The 23,279-nt window shown below is 39.3% G+C and overlaps 3 protein-coding genes across 15 annotated transcripts in view; 1 reads left to right on the forward strand and 2 right to left on the reverse strand.

Moving 5' to 3' along the window:
- The window catches only part of HERC5 (HECT and RLD domain containing E3 ubiquitin protein ligase 5), a 46,513-nt gene extending 36,201 nt beyond the window's left edge, over positions 1-10,312 (reverse strand). For 3 of the 5 annotated variants that reach the window (XM_025290425.3, XM_025290426.3, XM_006043253.4), the window contains exons 1-7: positions 9,863-10,311; positions 7,836-7,956; positions 7,147-7,223; positions 4,557-4,778; positions 3,260-3,351; positions 2,860-2,990; positions 1,272-1,417 (exon numbers count right to left, since the gene is read on the reverse strand). In XM_025290425.3, coding sequence (XP_025146210.2) covers positions 1,272-1,417; positions 2,860-2,990; positions 3,260-3,351; positions 4,557-4,778; positions 7,147-7,223; positions 7,836-7,956; positions 9,863-10,157 — 1,084 coding nt within the window. In that variant the 5' untranslated portion in view covers positions 10,158-10,311. Of the gene's footprint in view, positions 1-1,271; positions 1,418-2,859; positions 2,991-3,259; positions 3,352-4,556; positions 4,779-7,146; positions 7,224-7,835; positions 7,957-9,862 lie in introns of all 5 variants that reach the window. The other 2 variants (XM_006043254.4, XM_025290427.3) reach the window with 2 other exon arrangements.
- Positions 1-23,279, forward strand: part of PYURF (PIGY upstream open reading frame) — a 90,993-nt gene that overhangs the window by 42,609 nt on the left and 25,105 nt on the right. The gene's annotated exons all lie outside the window — the stretch shown is intronic.
- The window catches only part of HERC6 (HECT and RLD domain containing E3 ubiquitin protein ligase family member 6), a 55,068-nt gene continuing 49,217 nt past the window's right edge, over positions 17,429-23,279 (reverse strand). For 5 of the 6 annotated variants that reach the window (XM_044946350.2, XM_006043251.4, XM_025290429.3 and 2 more), the window contains 5 exons: positions 22,203-22,269; positions 21,700-21,770; positions 20,014-20,197; positions 19,828-19,930; positions 17,429-18,277 (listed from right to left, as the gene is read on the reverse strand). In XM_044946350.2, coding sequence (XP_044802285.2) covers positions 18,054-18,277; positions 19,828-19,930; positions 20,014-20,197; positions 21,700-21,770; positions 22,203-22,269 — 649 coding nt within the window. In that variant the 3' untranslated portion in view covers positions 17,429-18,053. The remainder of the gene's footprint in view (positions 18,278-19,827; positions 19,931-20,013; positions 20,198-21,699; positions 21,771-22,202; positions 22,270-23,279) is intronic. The other variant, XR_003110717.3, reaches the window with a different exon arrangement.

Raw genomic sequence — 23,279 nt, forward strand, 5'->3', positions numbered from 1 at the left:
CAAAAAATAAGAGCTTAAAAACTCATGTGATACAAACATACACACTCAAGTAACTTTAGATCCTTCTTAAACAGAGTCCTTTTATCTTTCTGACAGACGAAGACTCAGTACACTTCCCACTCACAAAGCAAAAATACCTATCTACTTCAGGGTGAAGTCTAGTTGGCAAACAGGTGATTCGGAAGGCTGACAACGTGGTATCAGTTTAATATACATGGTTACTATAAATGCTTATATATTCAACACAGTCAAACAAATACTTGATTAGTTAATTGTTCCCTGGTTTAATTTAGCACCTATTACTAAAAACCACATTCTAGGAACTTCCCTGGAAGTCCAGTCATTAGGACTCCATGTTTCCACTGCAGGGAGCACGGGTTCGATCCCGGGTCAGGGAACTAAGATCGTACAAGTCACCTGGTGCAGCCAAAAACAAACAAACAAAAAGCCATTTCTACAACTCAAGATTTAATCAGTGACTACTGGCTCTGAAGAATGTTAACAGTACTTCAAAGGCCTATGTACGTGGTTATAAGAAATTAGATACAAGATACAAACTGCTTACGGAAATAACCCTATCGTTCATTTCCCCAGAAGAACTGAGAGAACTTTAGTACTTTAGGTCACCACTAAGCTTTCAGAAACAAGTGACCCAAGTGCTCCAAGGCACTTCTATAGTGAAACCTTTCAGAGTTAAGCCTCTGAAGTTACACAGTGCAAACACAGTTCAAGTCCAGCCCAAACTGCTTACAGGCTAACCCTTCACTTTCCAAGTCTCTGTGCCCTCCAGTAAGATGGGACTGAAAGCTTACATCTCCTGATGCTGCTTAAGGACAGGTAAGAAGACACAAGCAAGTTAAGTACAGTTACACTGCCTGGTGTATGTCAGCTGCTCATCATTCTGAGGGTTTTTTATGATTAGGAGTCAGTTTAGTCAGGTAAGAAAACCAATCATCATGGAAATGATAGGTCCCTTGAAGACTGGAATCAGAGACTGCATAGGCCTCTGAACCCATATAGTTTTGTTTGTTTTTTTTTTAATGTTCTATCATTCTAAGTTCACATTAAACTTAACCTGAAGGGCTTAGAAAACTAATGGCTATTCTGACTTGATAAATTAGATATGGTATGTTAAGTTATTTACAAGTAAACATGAAATCAGTAAAACTCCATTCATAGTCATACATTTTTCTTGATACATTACACACTTAGGAAAATCAGGTTTTCAACAAAGGCATTTATGCCAAATCCTGTGCTCCTACAGAATTTACCAGATTTGAGTTCTTCACCTGATGGCAATTTCATGGGACGTGGTATCAGCTGATTACGTGTCCTACCATTTCCCAGTTGTCCTTCTTTTCCAGAACCAAAAGAAAAGACCTTTCCCGTATCAGAAACATAGGCAAGTGTGTGCTGCCTATTAAACAAAAGCACATACAGTCAATTCTCAATTCTCCATAATGATCAGAATATGCAGCAATCTGGTAAAACTTCAGAATAGAAATTATGCTACCCAGTAAGTGAAACTAGTAAACAAACTCCAAGTGGATGAAATTAGCCATGTGGAAACTAAGAAATCACTAATGTGTAGCTGAGGTGATTTTGGAACCCCAAAGTCCACTGAAAGCCATGATACTGCATCCTGGCAAAGGATTTCCCTTGGTCAGAACAGGCACCACCTCTAGCATTCTACTCCTTTTTTAGGCCTTGGCTTGAGTCACCACCTCCTGGAAGCCATCTCTGAGCTCCTCCCCTTCCCCATCCTAGAAGATGGAATCAGGTAATCCTGAGCTCCAACTCTACTTCCCAAAGACCTTTAATTATGCTGATTTTCTTACCAATCTGATTAATGACCTCTCCTATTATACAGATGTATAAGGAAAGAATTTGGCCTTGCTCAGAGCTCTGGCCTTTATTCTCACCTCTAAGGAGGTGATGTCTAACCTCTTAGAATTTCCCAAGTGATAGGAGTGTCTCTGTTATTCATGGCAGGCCCCTTGACCACACCTAAGAGTTTATCAAAGTGGCTCATAGAGGCCCCTCCAGCTATAGGTAAGCTGAACCTCTGCGTACACAGAGGCTGGAGTCTGAGTTCAGTCACATGGGCAATAATTCAATCAATCATGATTAAGCAATGAAAGTCTGGACTTGGGTGAACTTCCCTGATTGACAATATTCTTCACAGTCATGTATCAGGCTGGGAGGAGGTAACACTGTCCATGCCTCCAAGGGGAGTGGACATCAGAAGCTCCTCATTTGGACCTCTTTTAGACTCTGTCCTATGCAGCTCTTCCTTTAACTCTATTGATAATTTGTATCCTCCTCTTAAAATTGACCAACAGTATAATAGCTTTCAGTGAGCCTTGTGTCTTTCCAGTAAACTCGCCTGTGTTAGTAGGGGTGCTGCTCTGGTTTGCATTAAGACATGTCTAAGGTGAGGATTCCTCCTGTAACACATGCTACTCAGAGGAGTGTGTGTCATGAAAAATCCAAAGTGGTGACAAAGTTTCTTTGGTTAACACAGAGAGAGTGAGGATATCAATAAGTAATCCTTTCTAACTCGTTTGTTCATTTTTTCCAAATAAATAATTTTTTAAAAGATAAAGTGCATTTGAATGTTTACAAAGGTATTTCACTGAAGGACCAACAGAAAGTATATTTACACATTTAAAAAATCAATTAAAATAAATATGTATACTAAAATAAAGATTATGATTGTCTAACAGTGTGAATTAAGCATTTTCACCTGTCTGAAAATGTTTGATAATTTTAACTCAAAGAAACTGAAATTTTATTAAACTACCTATCTAAATTTATTATATTTATCTTATCAATTTTTATTGATACTTTACAACTTACCGTCCACATGCTATCTGGGTCACTCTATTTCCAAAAAGCCCAGTTACCAAACGGGGTCTTAACTCATTCTTTGTTGAATTGTGACCAAGTTGCCCGTACTTTCCATCACCAAAAGTAAACACCAGTCCACTCTAAGAAAGGGAATTTCTTATCAGAAATTAGAGAATATGACACAGAAGTAACACTCACTTCTGTAAAGTGTCAGTGAAGGCATCAGTGAAAAATCAATAAAATCACCATCAGAACAAAGCCCCCCAATTATCAGGACAGTCCTGCATGGGGAAACAGTGACCTTGCTTCCCCAGGAAACACCAGCTGCCCGTATCTCCATGTTCTAGTGCTCTCTCCACTACAAAGTGCTCTTCTGGAACTGCAGTCAAAGAGACAAGGGTACACTAACCTTTGTGAGCAGCGCAGTGTGACAGCCACCACAAGCAATAAATTCAACTTTCTGATCATCCAGTGCTTCAATACAGGAAGGAGAATTTTTATCTACACAAGGAAAAGAAGAGTTCAAGTAACCACAAGGAAACATTGAATTTCATAATGCAGTTCCACGCTACTGATAAAACACCCAGATTACTTCCTCTAGGCCCATCACAGTAGCTCCCAACACACTCTGACAAGAAAGGCTCTATGCTGGTAGATTTAGGTCTGAAACCGGAACAGGGGTGGTGGTCAAAGGGCCACACTTGGGGATACTCACCTGTGAAGTGTCACTTTCACTTCCCAGAGCCCCTTCTTCTCTTTTTAAACCTGACTTGATTAGCTTTCGTTGCAGCATATCTGGTATTTCCAATTCCAGTCTAGCATTATTACCCTTCTAATGAACCTAAAGCTTCTTATTTTTCTTTCAAATTCTCTAGTGGAGAGAATTGCCTTACACTACCTCTTCTCTCTATCACGATTACTTCCTTATCCCAAAGAGATTCAGCAAAAGTAAGTTCAGCAGTCCTTTATTCCTTTTCCTCCTGTGAAATGACTTATGGGTTCTCCTGAGTAACTAGCATGGGGACATGTGAGGCAGAAATGCAGTATCTGACCAGTAACCCTAGGCGGAATGTGTATATTACCACGGCTGATAAAGCATCGGAGTTTGCCACACCTGAAATCTCTAACAAGGGGTTTGGGGTCATCAGAAATATTGACTTTTTCTTTGGGGAGGTAGCTCAGTAATGCGAATTACATGTTTATGTGTGTCTACACACATGTAATTAAAACCTTAAAGCATAAGATCAGAATAGGTGTTTCTAACTAGAATTTTACTATCCTTTTGCCATGTTGTATTAATAGATATTTAAAGTCCACAGGTACCTTAAAGGTCACTTCATCCGAACTCATCATTTTACAGAAAAAGAAAATGAGACATGGAGAAAAATGAAGTGACTTGGGTAGGCGAAATTAGTTAATGTGGAAGTGGGAATCACAGCCCAGATATTTCGATCTCTTGTCCAATGCTCTTTCCCTTTTTCCCACTTGACCCAGACACTCATCTCAATTACAGCCATGACCTGCACACTGCGTGTGTTGTTTAGACCGCTTCTACACTGAACACAGAAAGATAACCAGGCAAATCAGTGCTAATGAAAGCGGGAATCTGAACCATTTTTGGTTCAGATTACATTCCAATTATATTCATTTCTCTTATATGTCAAATATATGTTTATAATATGAAATTTTAAAATATATTTCCATACTGTAGGTGTGGCCCAGGCCCAGCTGTCCACAATCATTTCTTCCCCAAGAGTAAACATTTCCGGACATGGATAAGGCCATGCTGTGGGCTTCTCCTGCAGAAATCTGAACCAAGGGGACTCCTGAGAGGTTCTCCACAATCTCCGGTGTAGAAGTTGAGGCAAATATTCTTCCAACTCCAAGCTGGCCATCTAAGTTCTGTCCCCAAGCAAAAAGCTCACCACCTTGACATTAACAGAGAAAATGCTGTCTTAGTAAGTTTAAAATGCAGCAGACATCACCCTAGGACATTATATTCTATCCATACTACACCATTACAATCTCGTCCATTCAAACTGACAGGACTGCTCAGATCTCAAGACTCAGTCAGAAAAACTAGAAGAAACTTCTCTTCAGCAGTAAAAGTTACAGTTCCTTATCTCCTACCTCAAAGGGTAGTATTAAGAACTGGATGTCTGTGTTCGCCCAAAACTCGTATGCTGAAATCCTATCCTTCAGTGTGATAGTATTAGGAAGTGGCCTTTGGGGTGGTGACTAAAATTGGATGAGATCATGATAGGGGGAGCGCTCATGAATGGGATTAATGCCCTTATAAAAGGGTCCCCAGAGAGCTCTCTTGTCCTTTTCACTTGTAAGAAGACTGGCCCTCACTAGATACCAAATCTGCTAAAACTCTGAACTGGACTTCAAATTTCTGCTGTTTAAATCACCTACTCTATTTTTATTACAGCGACCCAAACAGACAAAGAATAAAGCTATTGGAATATATTATAATCAAATTCAAGAAATACTTATTTTTAAAAACTCACAGGATGGGCCTATGAAAGACAGAAATACTCTACTTTTGAAAACTAAAAACTCCAAACTTTACCTTTCTTTCTCTCCCTCTCCATGTGCCCAAAGATGCTAAATAAATAATGTAAACATACATTTGAAACTGCAGTACAGTATCATGAAGAGTGAGCATCTTCTTCCATGAATTAAATATATGGAACATATTTTTATTTATCTATTTTAAAAAATTTTATTGGAGTATAGTTGATTCACAATGTGGTGTCAGTTTCAGTTGTACAGCAAAGTGAATACACATATTGGAACATATTTTTAAAGAAAAGTTCTTAGATCTTATCTAACAGAGATGACAGTACCTAATAGAGGCTGAAAAAATATATCAGAGACTTAAATTTTAGTGAGTACTACTCTGCAAGATACTATGCAAGAACAGGTGAGAGGTAGAGATTTTCCTTCAAACCTAACTACCAAGTGCCTATCAGTCAGCAGGAAATACCAAAATGAGAAGGATGAGTAGTTCCCTTTCTTGCTTTCCCAACTTTCATCCTTCCTACATTGTATTGTGACTTACCAGTAATAAACCCTGAACAATCCCTTCCCCCCACATCCATACATCCTAGGCTTCTTGAAGGCACATGTATCTGTTTCATCTTCACAACCTGAACATGTACTCAAAATGAAAGAGTTGTTCATAAATGGATGATGTCAAACAACCAGCTTTTTCCAATACAAATTAACACTTAAACCTTAACAGAGCCTTCAGTATAAGTCAAATACATGATCACTTACTTCCCTTGAATTTCAGCTTTCATTCTAAAAGTTTGTATCTGTCCTATGTATGTAAAAAATTTCCTTGATCCTGAATTCCACTATTCCTTATCACCTGCCTGTCTTAATTAGGTCAAGTGGCTTCATGAAATAATTCAAATTCACTACTTCCCTTTCCTACCATTATGGCATCTGATAAGAAATGTTAAGTAATACAGGGTTGAGGAGAATCCCCAAATTCAAAAGGTAATGTTAAAACATGTCAAAGGCCAGCAAACTGGCCATAAAAGCAGACCCAAGGGATTCTGAGCTTCTATCATGGGAGCTGGAAGAACCCTAGGAAAAGAGAAGAAAGTTCTGGAAAAGGTTGGACCATTCCTAGTCTTGCTTCCAGAGAGAACGATTTTAATTATTTAGAATATTTTCATTGTTTCATATTTGAAAAATAGAAAACAGAACTGCTGAAATAAATCTCTAGGCCCAAGATGGCACCCAGATGCCATGTCACCAAACCGAACTTTCACACTCTGAATGCTCAGCCTGACCAGAAACACAGTATATCCAGTCAGCCAATCCCCAAACACCAAGTTTACTCTGGGCTCTATACTTATTTCCTTGATCAGATATGCAACCACAGTCAATCATGCCCTGTTTCCATATTGAAGCTTCTGACACTCTACAAAACTTGCCCTTGCTCAAAATCCCTTGGGAAGAGAATTCCATTGCTTATGAGCTCCTATACGCTTTCAATCAATAGGCTCTTTTCCCTTAAAGAAAGAACATCAAACTCATTACCAAATTACTTTAGTTTTTTCATTTGAAAGAATAAAATGTAGGAAAAGTAATTATGAAAACTGGAAGATTTTACAGGTCCAAGAATTCTGATTTTGTATCTCTTTTAGTAGTGTTCTAGACCGTACCACATTCAAAACCATATTTCGGTCCTGGTACCAAATGAAGCACATACATTCTCTTAGTTCTATATACACATAGATTTACCCCCCTTTGAAAAAACAATATTTAGAAAAGTACCTTTTGAGAGTGCAAGAGAATGATAATCTCCACATGTGATCTGAATTATATTTTTTTCTTGTAAAATGCACTGAAACCTGATGAAAGGAAATATATTTTATATTGATCACAAATAAGTCACAACAGTTAAGAATTATTAACTGTATTTAATTAGGATTGAAGCTCAAAAAAGTTAACTTCACATTCAGCACATCTAAAATTATTATAATAATAATATGTTTTAATTAGTGGTTTAAAAGGAAAATAATGTTCATTCTAAAATTGTGGTAGGATGATTCTAAGACTCTTTTACAAACCATAATTTTATGATGCAGGAATAATACAAGATGAAAATAAGTTCTAATTCACAAGATCTACTAGGAAAAAGTCTCACAAATCATTCCATAATTCACTTTTCTCCGGGGTTGAAAACTACTTTGGGGTTAAATGAGTTTATTAGTATGTAAGTCCAATTTGGGGATACGTGGACTAACCAATCATTTCCTTTAAGTGCCAAATCAACATGGTACATGCCCTGGGAGATACAAATTGATTTACAGTTCACTAGTCAGTTCAGAATTCGTCATTTACTTAAGATACCACCATATAAAGCAAGGATTGTATAAAGTAACATTTTCCTACAAAAATTATGATGCTTTTTGAGTGAAATTTACATCATTTTTAATAAAAAGAAAAAAAAACTTTCCTACCTTGCATGTTCTATGCTATACTTGTACTCAAATGGTTTTCCATCTGAGGATAGAACCAGCATGTGCTCTTCTCCTTGGTCCATGGAATGTATCTTCATTTTTTTCCCTAACTTAATGCACTCTGCAGAGCAAATCCAACAGGAACTATCATCACTCACTGTGACCCACTACTATTATTCACTTAATTATAATGCACTTAAAACACCTGGAAAAAAATGTCAACTACACAACTCAACATGAACGTCTCTTTTAAGAAAATTCAAATGCACCAAGCAGACAAAATAGCAACGACTACTGTCTTGACAACAGATTTTTTTTTGTAATTTGGGAAAGCATGGATTTATACTGTTTTAAATGGAATATATCTTTTCAATTAAAATAGCTAACTAAATATTTGCTTTTAGATTCCTGTTTAATAAGTTCAAGGAGAGAAACTAAATTTGAAGTGCTAGAAATGAAAAAGTCTGTAAGAAACTATAATTTAATTTTTGGAGAACATACTTCATTTTAAGAGTAAATGAGGAATTGGGTTTGGGGGACAATTTTTTAAAAGGATGCTATTAAAAGAAATTGTACTGTCAGTGCATATTTAGCACTTTCTCAAAGTTAAAGATTTAAAACTGTCCACTAAACCCTTTACTTTTATCTCATTTAATTTGTTCACAAAAAGTAGGTAGAGTTGGGACCTTGTTTCAGTTTTCAGTTCTAATGAAATAAATCTATTTATGCGAAAGATCAAAGCACAAACCACTTCATAATACAAATTCTAAAGAGAACCAAACCAGTCTGGTAATAAAGAATGGCCCAATAGACTAAAGCTTTTTTAGAGACTCAGCATTTCAAATCAGTTGAAAAAAAGGAGGGTTTATTCAAAAAAAGGTACTGGGACACGGCTAGCCATTTTGGAGAAAAAAAATAAATCAATCCATATTCCCCCCACCTCACTCCTTAAGTCAAAATAATTGCTAAGTGTATTTAAAATGTTAGGTTTAAAAGCAAAATCTTAAAATTAGTAAAAAGATGAGCACATTAAAAAAAATTCGGATTGAGAATAGCTTTCTAACATAACACGAAATGCCTAAGTCTCCTTAAATGAAAAGACTGATGTAGTAAACTATAAAATAACATTAGCAAACGGCAAGTCGGGTAAAATTTTACTGCGTATTTGACCGACAAACGGCTAGTCTTACTCAATACACAAAAACTCTTCCAAATAAACAGGAAAAAGATAAACAACTCATCTTTTTTTTTTTTTTAAGCGAGGCAAAGCTGTCAATGAACTGGCAGTTCACACACCCCCCAAAAACCTCAAATAACCTACAGAAAAAAGGTTCTCGACTTCCCTCAAGTTAAAAGCAAAACGAACAAAAGTAAAATATCATTTTCTTCACGCAATAGATGGGCAAACTTTTCAAAATTAAATGTGTGGTCATTTACAACCCCCTCCACCTGTAAAATCCGGAGTCAGGGTCACCAGAGCTAATAAATCTCTACAGAAATTACCAAAGTGCAACTGAAAGCCCTCTTTAAATTGCTTGCACACGTAAGACATTATCAGTGAGAACAAGAAAACCCAAACAAGGTTCTCCAAAGACTCACAAAATCAGAGCCGGTATGTTCTAAAAGGCGTAAGTGAAAAACACACTTTGAATAGAAACCAAAGATAGAGGCAGACTGGCCGAAACGCTGCCGGGAGACTCCCTCCATGAGGCGGCGGGCGGAGCGGACCTTGTGTTTCTCGCCACCGTCCGGCCCCAACTCCGCGCCCGCGAGGAACAAGGCTGGAGAACTCAGGGGTGCCAAACGCGAAAACACCCCCGGCCGGGCGCACTTCCACGGCCCGCGCGGGCCGCTGCGCCGTCGGGTCCCTCCTCTGAGTCTCTCACGGTCAAAGAAGGACCGCACACCCACAAGTCGGGCCGCTCTAGAGAGAAGCGTCCGAGCGGGCCCCGGCCAGGACGCCCACCGCACTCACACCCCCAGTCCGCGGAGGGGATGGCCGAGAGGGCGGGCGCGGCCTCACTCACTCGGCTTCCTGGCGCCGTCGCTCCCCGCCGGCAGCTGGTGGACTTCGACGCCCGCCCCGCCGCGCTCCAGCACCGCCAGGCGCCGGCGCGTGCAGCACATCTGGCGTGTGGCCTCGGGCCTCTTGGATAGCGCGCTGCGGAGCCCGGCGGCGCTGGGGAAGAGCCAGAGCATCGCTCCCCAAGACACCGCGGGCGCTGTCGCGGAGGGCCGGGCCGCGGGGGGTCGGGACTCGGGGACCCGCCCGGGTACCGGGCGTGCGCCGCCCCGCGACCTCCTCCGTGGCCTCCCCTCCATCACCAATTTTCCGAGCTCCTCAGCCGTGTCTCAGCTGTCCGAACCTTCGAAGGAGACCGAGCTGAGGCGAGGAAAAGAGGCTGCCAGGGCCTGAAGGCGCCCACTGCCCCCGGGCGTCGTGGTGTGGAGGCGCAGCGAGCGGAACGCAAACCGACGTCTAGGAGCCGCAGGCTCCCTACCCCGCCCAAACGCTGGGTCCCGACGTGCTGTTTGGGGGCGGAGCCGGCAGTTTCTGAGAGAAACGAAACTGATTGTTGTTGTTTTTTTAAGGGAGCGGAATCGAAAAGAGAAAGGGAAACTCCATGATTTTAAGACTGGCTTGGACGGTGGCCAGAGTAAACAAGGCTGTGAAGAGGTGGGAGGCGGGGCTGAGAAGATGTCCTCAGGCAGGCAGTGGCCACCTGAACTGGACCAGGTGGCCTTCGAAGAAGTACTGCAAATTCCACTAGGAGGAGCCTTGGCACCGGCGGACTTGCAGAATTTCCAGAAACTACTGTGACGAGGAAAGCTGAAGTTTGCTAAGCACTCTGCTCCAGGCTTAGCCACAGCATCATGGTAAAGCTGAAGAGAGCTAGCCCATCCCACGGCCCACACGACGGTGCCTGCAGCCACTGCTGTCGATATAGTTTTGCTTTTTCTAGAGTTTCTTACGAATGGAATCAGATTCGTGCAGTCTTTCGTCTGACTTTTTTCACTTAGCATAAAGTTTTAAGATTCAGCCTGTAGTGTTTCATCAGTAGTTCTCTCTGTTATTGTTGAATGGTAGTCTATTATATGGATACACTACAAATTTCTTGATCCATTTACCTATAGGCAGGCATTTTAGTCCTTTCTGGCTTGCGGCTCCGATGAATAGAAGTGCTGTGAATACTGTGAACAAGGCTTTGAATAAATGTGGATACGTGTTTTCATTTCTTTGGAATAAGTAACTAAAAATGAAGTTGCTGTGTCATATGGCAAGTACATGAGTATCGTTTCAAGAAACTACCATACTTTTCTAAAATGCTATACCGTTTAGCATTACCTCCAGCCATTTGAGAGGTCTAGTCCCTCTGCATTCTTCCCAACATTTAGTACTGTCAGTCTTCTTAATGTTAGCAGTTGCGGTAGTCTAAAATACCATCTTACTGCAGTTTTCATTTCCATTAAAACTTCCCTGGTGGCTCAGTGGTAGAGAAGCCGGCTGCCATTTCAGGAGACACCAGCTCCATCCCTTGATTGGGAAGATCCCCTGGAGAAGGAAATTGCAATCCCCTCCAATATTCTTACCTGGGAAATCCCATGGACAGAGGAGCCTGGTAGGTTGGAGTCCATGGGGATCACAAAAGAGTTGGACAGGACTGAGCAACTAAACAACAATGATTAATGATGGGAAAATTTTCAAGTGCTTTTATTAGTGCTGATCTCTGTCTCCTCTTTGGTGAAGTGTCTGTTTGCATCTTTTTTGCTTTTTTGCATCTTTTGCTTACTTACTGATTCCATTGCTTATCATCTAAGATTTTTTTTTTTTAATGTATGAGTCCTCTATGTTACATATAAAGTTCTTTACTAGATACATGTTTTGAAATATTTTCTACCAGTCTGTGGCTTGCCTTTTAATTTTATTAAAAATGTCATTTTAACTAACATAATATTGTACATCAACTATACTTCAATAAAAAGAGGAAAGTTATGATAAAACTAAAACAAAAAATTAATAAAATTACATGAAAAATGTCATCTAAAGAGCTAAAGTTTTAATTTTGATGCAAATTATTCATTTTTTCTTTATCCATTCTTTTTCTCTTACCAACATTATTCCTGCTTTTTTTTTTTTGACGTTAAAAAATCTTTGCCTAACCTAAAACTTTGTCGTACATTATCTTCTAGAAGTTTTACAGCTTTAGGTCTTTGTTATATTTCAAATGAATTATTCTTTATGGTGTAAAATAAGGGAAGAGGTTCATTTTTTTTTATCCATTTCCACCTGTTCCAGTTTGCCTTTACTCATTGAATTGCCTCAGTGTCCCTGTTGAAACTCTTGACTATATGTGATTGGACTTATCTCTGGACTTTTTATTGTGTTCCATTGTGTATTTCGGTTTTTTACTCCAATACCACACTGTGTTAATTACTGTAGATGCTAATTGACTCAAAATCAGTTCACCTAAGTGTTTGACCATTGTCCTTCTTCAGTTGTTTTGTCTATTTTAAGTTCTTTGCATTTCCATAAATATTTTAGAATCACCTTACCAATTTCTACAAAACAGACTGCAAGGATTTAGCAATTACTCTAAATTAGATCAGTTTAGGAAGAAGTGACCTGATGATAATATTGATTCTTTTGTCCATGAGCATCTTTCGCCATTAACTAAAAGCTTCTTAAACTGTTGCAGCAATATTTTCAAGTTTTTGGTGAGCAGTCAAACATATTTTGTTAAACTTATCCTTATATATTTATTTTTTGATATTACAAGTTGTACTTTAAAAAATTTCAGTGTTTGATTGGGAGTATATATGTGAAATACCAGTTCCTTAGTCGTGTCCAACTCTTTGCAACCCCATGGACTATGCAGTCCATGGAATTCTCCAGGCCAGAATACAGAAGTGGGTAGCCTTTCCCTTCTCCACGGGATCTCCCCAACCCAGGAATTGAACCCAGGTCTCCCACGTTGGAGGCTGATTCTTTACCAGATGAGCCACAAGGAAAGCCCGTGAGTATATATAAATGCATTTAACTTTTATATATTGCCTTGAACCATGACACCTTTCTATATTTACTTAATAAATGGTTCTAGTAGATTTTTTGTGTGGATGCCTTTTAATATCCTACAGATAACTATGTAATTGATAAATAAGATAGTTTTACTCTTTCCTTTCCAATCATTATGGCCTTTCTTTTTTAAGTTTGGCCTTATGTATGGACTAGTACATCTAGTATAATGTTGAACAGAAGTGATGAGAGACATCTTGGACTTCTCAATTTTAGTAGGAAAGCATTTCTTTCACCATTAAGTATGAAGTAATCAGGTCAAGTAAGTTCCTAGTTTGCCAAGAGTACTCATCTTGCATGAGTGAGTACGGAATTTTGTCAATTTTTTTCTACCTCTACTGAGGTAATTACACGATTTTTGTCTAATATGGTGAAAATAATGCATTTTCAAATGAATTTCTGAACTAACTCCAAGTTGGTCACAGATATTATATTTTACTGAATGTTTTATGTGTTTAAACTTTGTAAATGATTTTTTTATCTGTGATCATATGAGAGATACATGTAGGTTTCTTTTCCTGTAATGTCTTTATCTGGTTTTGGTATTAGAATAATGCTGGCAGAAGAGAATTAATTGGGAAGTGTTCCCTCTTCATTTTCTGAAAGAATATATAAAGAACTGGTACTATTTGTTCTTAAAATGTTTAGTACAGCTCACTCATTTGTATAGAAAAAGTAATGTTGGCGTTGAAAGGCCTGAATAACAAAATCCAAAAGTCAGGTGCTTAAGGATCTCTTCTGCACAATGTCAGTAACCTCTGTCCATAGTTCTTCAGGCACTCTGTCTATCAGATCTAGTCCCTTAAATCTATTTCTCACTTCCACTGTATAATCGTAAGGGATTTGATTTAGGTCATACCTGGATGGTCTAGTGGTTTTCCCTACTTTCTTCAATTTCAGTCTGAATTTGGCAATAAAGTTCATGATCTGAGCCACAGTCAGCTCCCAGTGTTGTTTTTGCTTACTGTATAGAGCTTCTCCATCTTTGGCTGCAAAGAATATAATCAATCTGATTTCGGTATTGTGATGTCCATGTGTAAAGTTGTCTCTTGTGTTGTTGGAAGATGGTGTTTGCTATGACCGGTGCGATCTCTTGGCAAAACTCTGTTAGCCTTTGCCCTGCTTCATTTTGTACTCCAAGGCCAAATTTGCCTGTTATTCCGGGTATCTCTTGACTTCCTACTTTTGCATTCCAGTCCCCTGTGATAAAAAGCACATCTTTTTTTGCTGTTAGTTCTAGAAGGTCTTGTAGGTCTTCATAGAACCATTCAGCTTCTTCAGCATTAGTGGTTGGGGCATAGACTTGGATTACTGTGATACTGAATGGTTTGCCTTGGAAATGAACATAGATCATTCTGTCATTTTTGAGATTGCATCCAAGTAATGCATTTTGGACTCTTTGGTTGACTGTGACAGCTACTCCATTTCTTCTAAGGGATTCTTGCCCACAGTACTAGATATAATGGTCATGTGAATTAAATCTATTCCAGTCCATTTTAGTATCACAGTAATCCAAGTTCACTCTTGTTGATGTTCACTCTTGCCATCTCCTGTTTGACCACTTCCAATTTCCCTTGATTCGTGGACCTGACATTCCAGGTTCCTATGCAATATTGTTTTTTACAGCATTGTAATTTACTTCCATCACCAGTCACATCCACGAAGGGCATTGTTTTCACTTTGACTCCATCTCTTCATTCTTTCTGGAATTATTTCTCAACTCTGGTAGCATATTGGGTACCTACCAACATGGGGAGTTCATCTTTCAGTGTCATTATCTTTTTGCCTTTTCATACCGTCCATAGGGTTCTCAAGGCAAGAATACTGAAGTGGTTTGTCATTGTACAGGAGGCAATGATCAAGATTATTCCCAAGAAAAGAAATGCAAAAAGCCAGAATGGTTGTCTGAGAAGACCTTACAAATAGCTGAGAAAAGAAGAGAAGCAAAAGGCACAGGAGAAAAGGAAAGATACCCATTTGAATGCAGAGTTCCAAAGAACAGCAAGGAGAGATAGGAAAGCCTTCCTTAGTGATCAGTGCAAAGAAATAGAGGAAAACAATAGAATGGGAAAGACTAGAGATCTCTTCAAGAAAATTAGAGATACCAAGGGAACATTTCATGCAAAGATGGATACAATAAAGGATAGAAATTTTATGGCCCTAACAGAAGCAGAAGCTATTAAGAGGTGGCAAGAATACATAGAAGAACTACACAAAAAAGATCTTAATGACCCAGATAACCATGATGGTGTGATCACTCACCTAGAGCCAGACATCCTGGACTGTGAAGTCAAGTGGGCCTTAGGAAGCATCACTACGAACAAAGCTAGTAGAGGTGATGAAATTCCAGTTGAGCTATTTCAAATCCTAAAAGATGATGCTGTGAGAGTGCTGCACTCAATATGCCAGCCTATGTGGAAAATTCAGCAGTGGCCACAGGACTGGAAAAGTTCAGTTGTCATTCTAATCCCAAAGAAAGGCAATGCCAAAGAATATTCAAACTACAGCACAATTGCTCTCATCTCACATGCTAGCAAAGTAATGCTCAAAATTATCCAAGTGAAGCTTCAACAGTGTGTGAACCAAGAACTTCCAGATGTTCAAGCTGGATTTAGAAAAGGCAGAGGAACCAGAGATCAAATTGCCAATATCCATTGGATCACTGAAAAAGCAAGAGAGTTCCAGAAAGACATCTGCTTTATTGACTACGCCAAAGCCTTTGCCTGTGTGGATCACAGCAAACTGTGGAAAATTCTTAAAGAGATGGGAATACCAGACCACCACTTGACCTGCCTCCTGAGAAATCTGTATGCAGGTCAAGAAGCAACAGTTAGAACCTGACATAGAACAACAGACTGGTTCCAAATTGGGAAATAGTATGTCAAGGCTGTATACTGTCACCCTGCTTATTTAACTTAGATGCAGAGTACATCATGAGAAACGCTGGGCTGGAAGAAGCACAAGCTGGAATCAAGATTGCTGGGAGAAATATCAATAACCTCAGATATGCAGATGACACCACCCTAACGGCAGAAAGCAAAGAAGAACTAAAGAGCCTCTTGATGAAAGTGAAAGAGGAGAGTGAAAAAGGTGGCTTAAAGCTCTACATTCAGAAAACTAAGATCATGGCACCTGGTCCCATCACTTCATGGCAAATGGATGGGTAAACAATGGAAACAGTGAAAGACTTTGTTTTGGGAGGCTCTAAAATCATTGCAGATGGTGACTGCAGCCATGAAATTAAGATGCTTGCTCCTTGGAAGAAAAGCTATGACCCACCTAGACAGCATATTAAAAAGTAGAGGCATTACTTTGCTGACAAAAGTCCATCTAGTCAAAACTACGGTTTTTCCGGTAGTCATGTATGGATGTGGGAGTTGGACTATAAAGAAAGCTGAGCGCCAAAGAATTGATGCTTTTGAACTGTGGTGTTGGAGAACTCTTGAGAGCCCCCTGGACTGCAAGGAAATCAAACCAGTCAATCTTAAAGGAAATCAGTCTTGAATATTCATTGGAAGGACTGATGCTGAAGATGAAACTCCAATACTTTGGCCACCTGATGTGAAAAACTGACTCACTGGAAAAGACCCTGATGCTGGGAAAGTTGAAGGCAGGAGGAGAAGGCAACAACAGAGGATGAGGTGGTTGGATGGCATCACCGACTTGATGGACATGAGTTTGATCAAGCTCTAGGAGTTGGTGATAGATAGGGAAGCCTGGTGTGCTGCAGTCCATGGGGTCACAAAGAGTCAGACATGACTAAACGACTGAACTGAACTAAGGATCTCTAAGATGCAGAAGTTACTTTTTCCCTTAAAATTCCAATAGTGTACATCTGGGCCTTCATTCCATTTATTGTAGAAACCAGATATATCCAAAATAACTATGAGAATTTTCTGGGGGCTTACGTTTCTACTAACTACCTCACAATCTAGGGTTTTTGGTGAAATCTCTCTCTCTGTCTGGTCTGTCCTCAGATTTCAGACCTCCTTCCACATCAGCACGTAGTGTGGACGTCACCCCATAGTTTCCTTTCCCACAGAACCACTGATACAAGATACACAGGCTTCTGTGTATGATACAAGTCTTCTGTGTATGGTTTGGGATGACCATAGGCATTTATAGAATAGCTTACAGTTTTAAACTTAATATGAGATAGAAATGGCTCACAAAATTAATTTCCAACATGCTTATATCTCTCCTTTAATTCATTCTATAGCTATAATGCTGAAACATATTTCATGTTCTTCATTTTTTTCCACCTGTAATTAGACAGGAGTTCCTGGTTGGCCTCAGCCTTTAACCAAAATAATGTTATTTTCATTTAGAACAATTCTTAGAACACAGCACTGAACACAAGCCATTATTCAGTAAATTAATATTTAGATTTTTCAAAAAGATTGTTTGGCTATAATCAAAACTCTGGAGACATCCCAGAATAGGAAAAAAACAAAACAAACAAACAAACATATTATATATATATATACACACACACACACACACATGCCTCAAAACATGGTGAATTCAATTACAGCTTTATTTTTTCGAACTTCATATTTGTAAATTATTTATTAGGGTTTCCCTGGTGGCTCAGATGGTAAAGCGTCTGCCTGCAATTTGGGAGACCAGGGTTCGATCCCTGGGTCAGGAAGATCCTCTGGAGAAGGAAATGGCAACCCACTCCAGTACTGTTGCCTGGAAAATTCCATGGATGGAGGAGACTGGTAGGCTACAGTCCATGGGGTCACAAAGAGTCAGACACGACTGAGTGACTTCACTTTCACTTATTAGATGTACAATATTTTTAGAGTTATCTTTTAGCTTTTAATATTCAGTATATTTTAAAATGCTAACTATTATTCAGGAAATAATTCAGTAAAAAGCAATTATTTCCTGAATAATAATTCAGTAAAAAGCAATCATTCTCATAGCAAATTTAAGGACCAGGAAATGCTGGTTTATTAACAATATTATCCTTGACTCATCATGTCATTGTTTATCCCAGCATTTGTCAACTTATTCTATCTAAAATCCATCAACCTTTGTACTCATCAGACCTAAAGAAGAAACTGTACTCCTGTACTAAAGAACAGAAGGATCGTAGGGTGAGAGGACCCGAGATGTGAGCCTCTCAGAGGTCACTATCACCCTGTGACTGTGGCTGAGATAAATCCTTTGTTGCTGTTGATGACTATTTGAAGTGCTTCCTTCACTTTTTCCATTGTAGAATATTTAGGGAGTTCCAGAATATTATGACATGTCAGTGATTTTGGGAAATCGCTTTCACTGCAAGTCTCAGGACAGCAAAACCGGATTCCTGGTTTCTGTATGCCTTTTACATGTAGTCTATCATTTCCTGTAAGAAAAACTAAAAAGAAATAAGCTTCAGTTAAGGTAGTTCACAGAAAGAACAAAACTTAAAATGAAAAGGAAGAAATTAATCATTTCATTCAAAAATATTTATTGGGTCCCCCTTGTGCAAAGAGAACTACATGGGACCACGTTGGGTGAAGAAAAATCATGACATTTGGTCTTTGTCTTTGGAGAGTTCACGATCTAGTTGGGGGGAAATTACGCATGTGAAAAGATAACAGCAAGATACAAGGAGTTTAGTTGAGCTCAGCTAGGAAGTATGATGTGAAGAGATAATGAAGACACTGAGCCTCAAGGCAGGGAGAGAGGTGCCAGGTTAGGGTGACAGGGAAGCTTCAGGCAGAAAGAAAAAACCAGAGGAGAAGATGTATGTGAACTCACTGAATGTACAGCCAACAGAATCCCTGGACTGAAACAAAAGTTTCCCATTAAGAAAGAACATTGGGAAGGTAGTTTGGGCTTGTGGAGAAGTAGTTAAGTTTGTGGAAAAGTTGTCCTCAAACATCCTCAGTAGCAACAAAAATAGCAAGAAAGATGTGTACGCATCTCAAGAAGAACTAAGAAATGGGATGAAAGATAAGAGAATAAGGCATTAAATCTGCCCTATACTAAAGCTGAAACTCCAATACTTTGGCCACCTCATGCGAAGAGTTGACTCATTGGAAAAGACTCTGATGCTGGGAGGGATTGGGGGCAAGAGGAGAAGGGGACGACAGAGGATGAGATGGCTGGATGGCATCACTGATTCGATGGACATGAGTCTCAGTGAACTCCAGGAGTTGGTGATGGACAGGGAGGCCTGGCGTGCTGCGATTCATGGGGTCGCAAAGAGTTGGACACGACTGAGCGACTGATCTGATCTGATCTGATGGAAACCCAGGTTTCCCACTAAGAGAGGTTCTTATGTCTTAGTGGTCTTGAACACGGGCTTTGAATTAGCCTGCTGGGTTCAAATTCTCATTCTGACATTAACCAACTGTCAGAACATAGGCAAGCTACTAAATGCTGCAAGCCTCTTTTTCCTCATATCTGAAGTGGGGGAAAATAAAGGTACCTGCTTCATAGGCTGCTATTAGGATAAAGGGAAGTAAAAGTTATAAAGTGATCAGGACAGTGCCTGGTATAGAGTAAGCATACAATATAAATGTTATTATTATCATCATCAGCGGTCACTGGAACTATAATCATTAATAGTATTTGAGATAGTTTACATTGCCCTAATTCCATAGGACTTTAGATAAGTAAATAAAGGTAGGAATGTGAGATAAAAGGCTCAATTAGGAGCCAACTAAAGTGAAGAAAGAAGACACAAACTGGGTCAGTGTAGACAAGGTAGTAAAATAACAATATCTTTATTACTATCATTTTTTAAAATGGAAAACAGGCTTAAGTAAGAAAATGAACGCTGGTCTAGAAGCTAGGGGACCTGCATTCTAACCCTTGCTTTGCCATTAACATTTGTGATACACTATTAATGACTTTATCTCAAATAAGATATTTTAAAAGATATGTAATTATAGATTCATCTATTTCTGCAATACTTACAGAGGAATTTTCTCTTTTCATCCAAAGTTAAATTATGGAAAGCTTTCCAAAACATCAGTATAGTAGGATGTGACTCATGGTATCCTTGCTCATATATAGAATTCTTGAAAAAAAAAAAAGGAGAAATTTGGTTTTTAGGGGTAATTTTTGTTTGGAAGACTTGGGGGCACTTTAGTTATTACCTACCTTTTCAAATTGTTCCCAGTCATAGTCAGTATTTCCAATTATTGCTCTCATTAGTTCTTCAGGCTTGAAATGTTTAAGTATCTCTTTGTCAAAAAGTTTATAAAATCCTCTCTGAAATTCCTCATAAACTGCCTTTACAGAGGTGTTGAAAACATAATCAACACACTTAGAAACATAGTCTTTCCTGAAGGAAGCAAAAAAAAAAGGCCAATAATATACTTAACCAGTGACTAAACTATTCTCTACTTTGCCTTTTCATCATTTCTATTAAGAAAGAAAAGTAAGTTACATCTGCAGAGCACACAACGCTATATGACACAGGGCTACGAAAACATCCAGTCAGCTGGAAGAAGAGAGCATGGAGAATATGCAGAAGCATGAAGGCTTTGTTTTGCTCCCATTGCCCCGACCACATTCAGGATGATATTTTAAAAACACCAATCTGAATATGTCATTCTCCCGCTTAAAATCTTTAAAAGACTTCTCATTGCCTGGAAGGTAAATTTCAAACCACTTTAGCAGGATTAAAAAGGTCTCCATGGGGGAAGGGGGTAAAAAACCATGGGCTCCATGACGTGCCCCTTGCCTGACTCTGCAGTCTCTGCCCACTGCCATTTGAACCTCCGGCCATGCTGACTTTCAGTTCACTGGCCTCACTGTCTCCCTTACAGTTAGGCCACAGCAGGCAGAGCTTCCTTTTCACCTGGCAACTTCCGTCACTCATCAGAATTAAAAATGAACATGACTTTCTCAGGGTTGGTCCTCTGTTCTACTCTCTCTCCCCTCTCACAGCACATCACTGTGTGTAAATTATGTCTGCAGATTGTCTTCTCCAATTTGTGATGAATTTCCTGAGAGCAGGTGTGCTACTGGAGATATTTCCACCAGATATCACCCTAAAACATGCTAATCTCCTACCCTTTGAGCATCCTTCAAGGACCATCATTTCTGAATCAACCTCCTCTGTCCTCCCCTGTAACCAGTGGTGTGCTGGTAAATGTTCTACAACCAGCTTTCTTAAAAGGTGAGGGAACAAGATGGAACCCTCATTTGCAGCATTTGCCAATTTCTGTGGTTTACCTGTCACCTTCTAGTTTCTTAACTGGTTTTCATTTTCTTCGGAGTGTTCGTCCTTATCTGACTTTCTATTACATAATAATTTATTGACTTTCTGCTCCACTGTAATTTCTGCTCCAGATTTTGCATCTTTTTTTACTGCCATATCTCTGACACCTAGAATAGGGTCTAGTATAGAGTAGGGGCTCAAAAAATAATTGTTAAATGAACAGTGTAAAGTGCTGCAAAGGAAATATTTAATCTTGACTCCTTTCGTCCCTTCTTTTCCTGTAACCTTTAATCCTTTGAAAAAGATCAGAAGCTAAAATGATCATCTGGAAAGACTGGGTAGCTCAGACGGTAAAGAATCTGTCTGAAATGCGGGAAACCTGGGTTCAGTCCCTGGGTTGGGGAGATCCCCTGGAGGAACGTATGGCAACCCATTCCAGTATTCTTGCCTGGAGAGTCCCACTGGACAGAGGAGCCTGGTGGGCTACAGTCCATGGGGTCACAAAGAGTTGGACACAGCTGAGCGACTGAGCACAGCAAAAGACAAAATATATTTATAAAGCATAGTGATATAAACATTTTATGTGTATTCAAAACAGATGTGTGATGTCTCAAACTTACTTGTTGCTTTGGTCTACAAATACAGAAATCCCATTTGGAATTAAATCAACATCATTTTGGTCCCAGTGTATCTGTAACCAAAATATATTCAGGTACCAAACATGAAAGAAAGTCTGAATAGTCAACCACAAGACCATTATTGCTAGTACATTCTTCCCTATAAAACTTTAAATAACTAGGCATTAAATAATTATTTATATAGTTCAATCATCTAACTATATATATAAATAAAAACATACCATAGTATATGCTATATATTGCTTTATGCATATATCATTCCATTTAATTTTTTACAGTGTTCACATTGATTGAATAATTGCTATCTTTTCACTTTGAGAGTGTATAGACATAAGGCATCAAATAAGGAGCAAGTGGGGGAAAAGTCTTACAGTACCGAAGTATAATACCCTTCAAAAAACATATCCAATATATAAGATATTATAATAAAAAACATTTTTAAAAACATTAATCTAAACTATAATCTGATTTTCATTAGTACTCACAGAAAAACGTAGGCCAAATTCTTCTTTAATGTCATTAGCATCATCATTTAGAACTTCTTGCAAACACCTAATGAAAATTTTGGTTTAAAATATACATATTATTCCTACACAACTTCAAAAGAAATAAATGGTCAATGGAAAAAATGGGAACAATATAAAAATTTATAAAGTGTATTAAAAGTCATGTAAATTTCTTCTCCACCTTCCCATTCCCTCTTCCTAGAGTTAACCTTTACAAGTTTGGTCAGATTACTGCCTATCATGTGGACACTGCTGAATCTTGGTGGAAATTTTCAGAAAGGAGCCCCTTCCCCTAGACCAGCCCTTCCCCTAAACCAGGCCTTATTTTGTCTCCCAGGGGACATTTGGCAAAATCTGGAGACATCTTTGGTTGTCACAATTAAAGGGAGTGTTATGATTAAAGGGGGTCCCTTGGACTGCAAGATCAAACCAGTCAATCCTAAAGGAAATCAGTCCTGAATATTCATTGGAAGGACTGAAGCTGAAGCTGAAACTCCAATACTTTGGTCATCTGATGCAAAGAACTGACTCGTTGGAAAAGATCCTGACGCTGGGAAAGATTGAAGGCAGTAAGAGAAGGGGATGACAGAGGATGAGCTGGTTGGATGGCATTACCAACTCGATGGACATGAGTTTGAGCAAGCTTCCCTGATAGTTCAGTTGGTAAAGAATCTGCCTGCAATGCAGGAGATTCCTGTGTCAGGAAGATCCGCTGGAGAAGGAATAGGCTACCCACTCCAGTATTCTTGGGTTTTCCTTGTGGCTCAGCTGGTGAAAAGAATCCACCTGCAATGCAGGAGAGCTGGGTTTGATCCCTGGGTTGGGAAGATCCCCTGGAGAAGGGAAAGGCTACCCACTCCAGTATTCTGGAGAATTCCATGGACTGTAAAGTCCTTGGGGTCGCAAAAAGTCTGACACGACTGAACGACTTGCACTTAGTACTGGCATCTAGTGGGTAGCAGCCCCATATGCTGCTAGGCATCTCTACAATGTCCAAGTCAGTCTTTCACAACAAAGAATTATGTAGCCCAAAATGTGTGTACTGCCAAGGTTGAA

This window comes from Bubalus bubalis, chromosome 7 (genome assembly GCF_019923935.1).
Source record: "Bubalus bubalis isolate 160015118507 breed Murrah chromosome 7, NDDB_SH_1, whole genome shotgun sequence".
Lineage (NCBI taxonomy): Eukaryota > Metazoa > Chordata > Mammalia > Artiodactyla > Bovidae > Bubalus > Bubalus bubalis.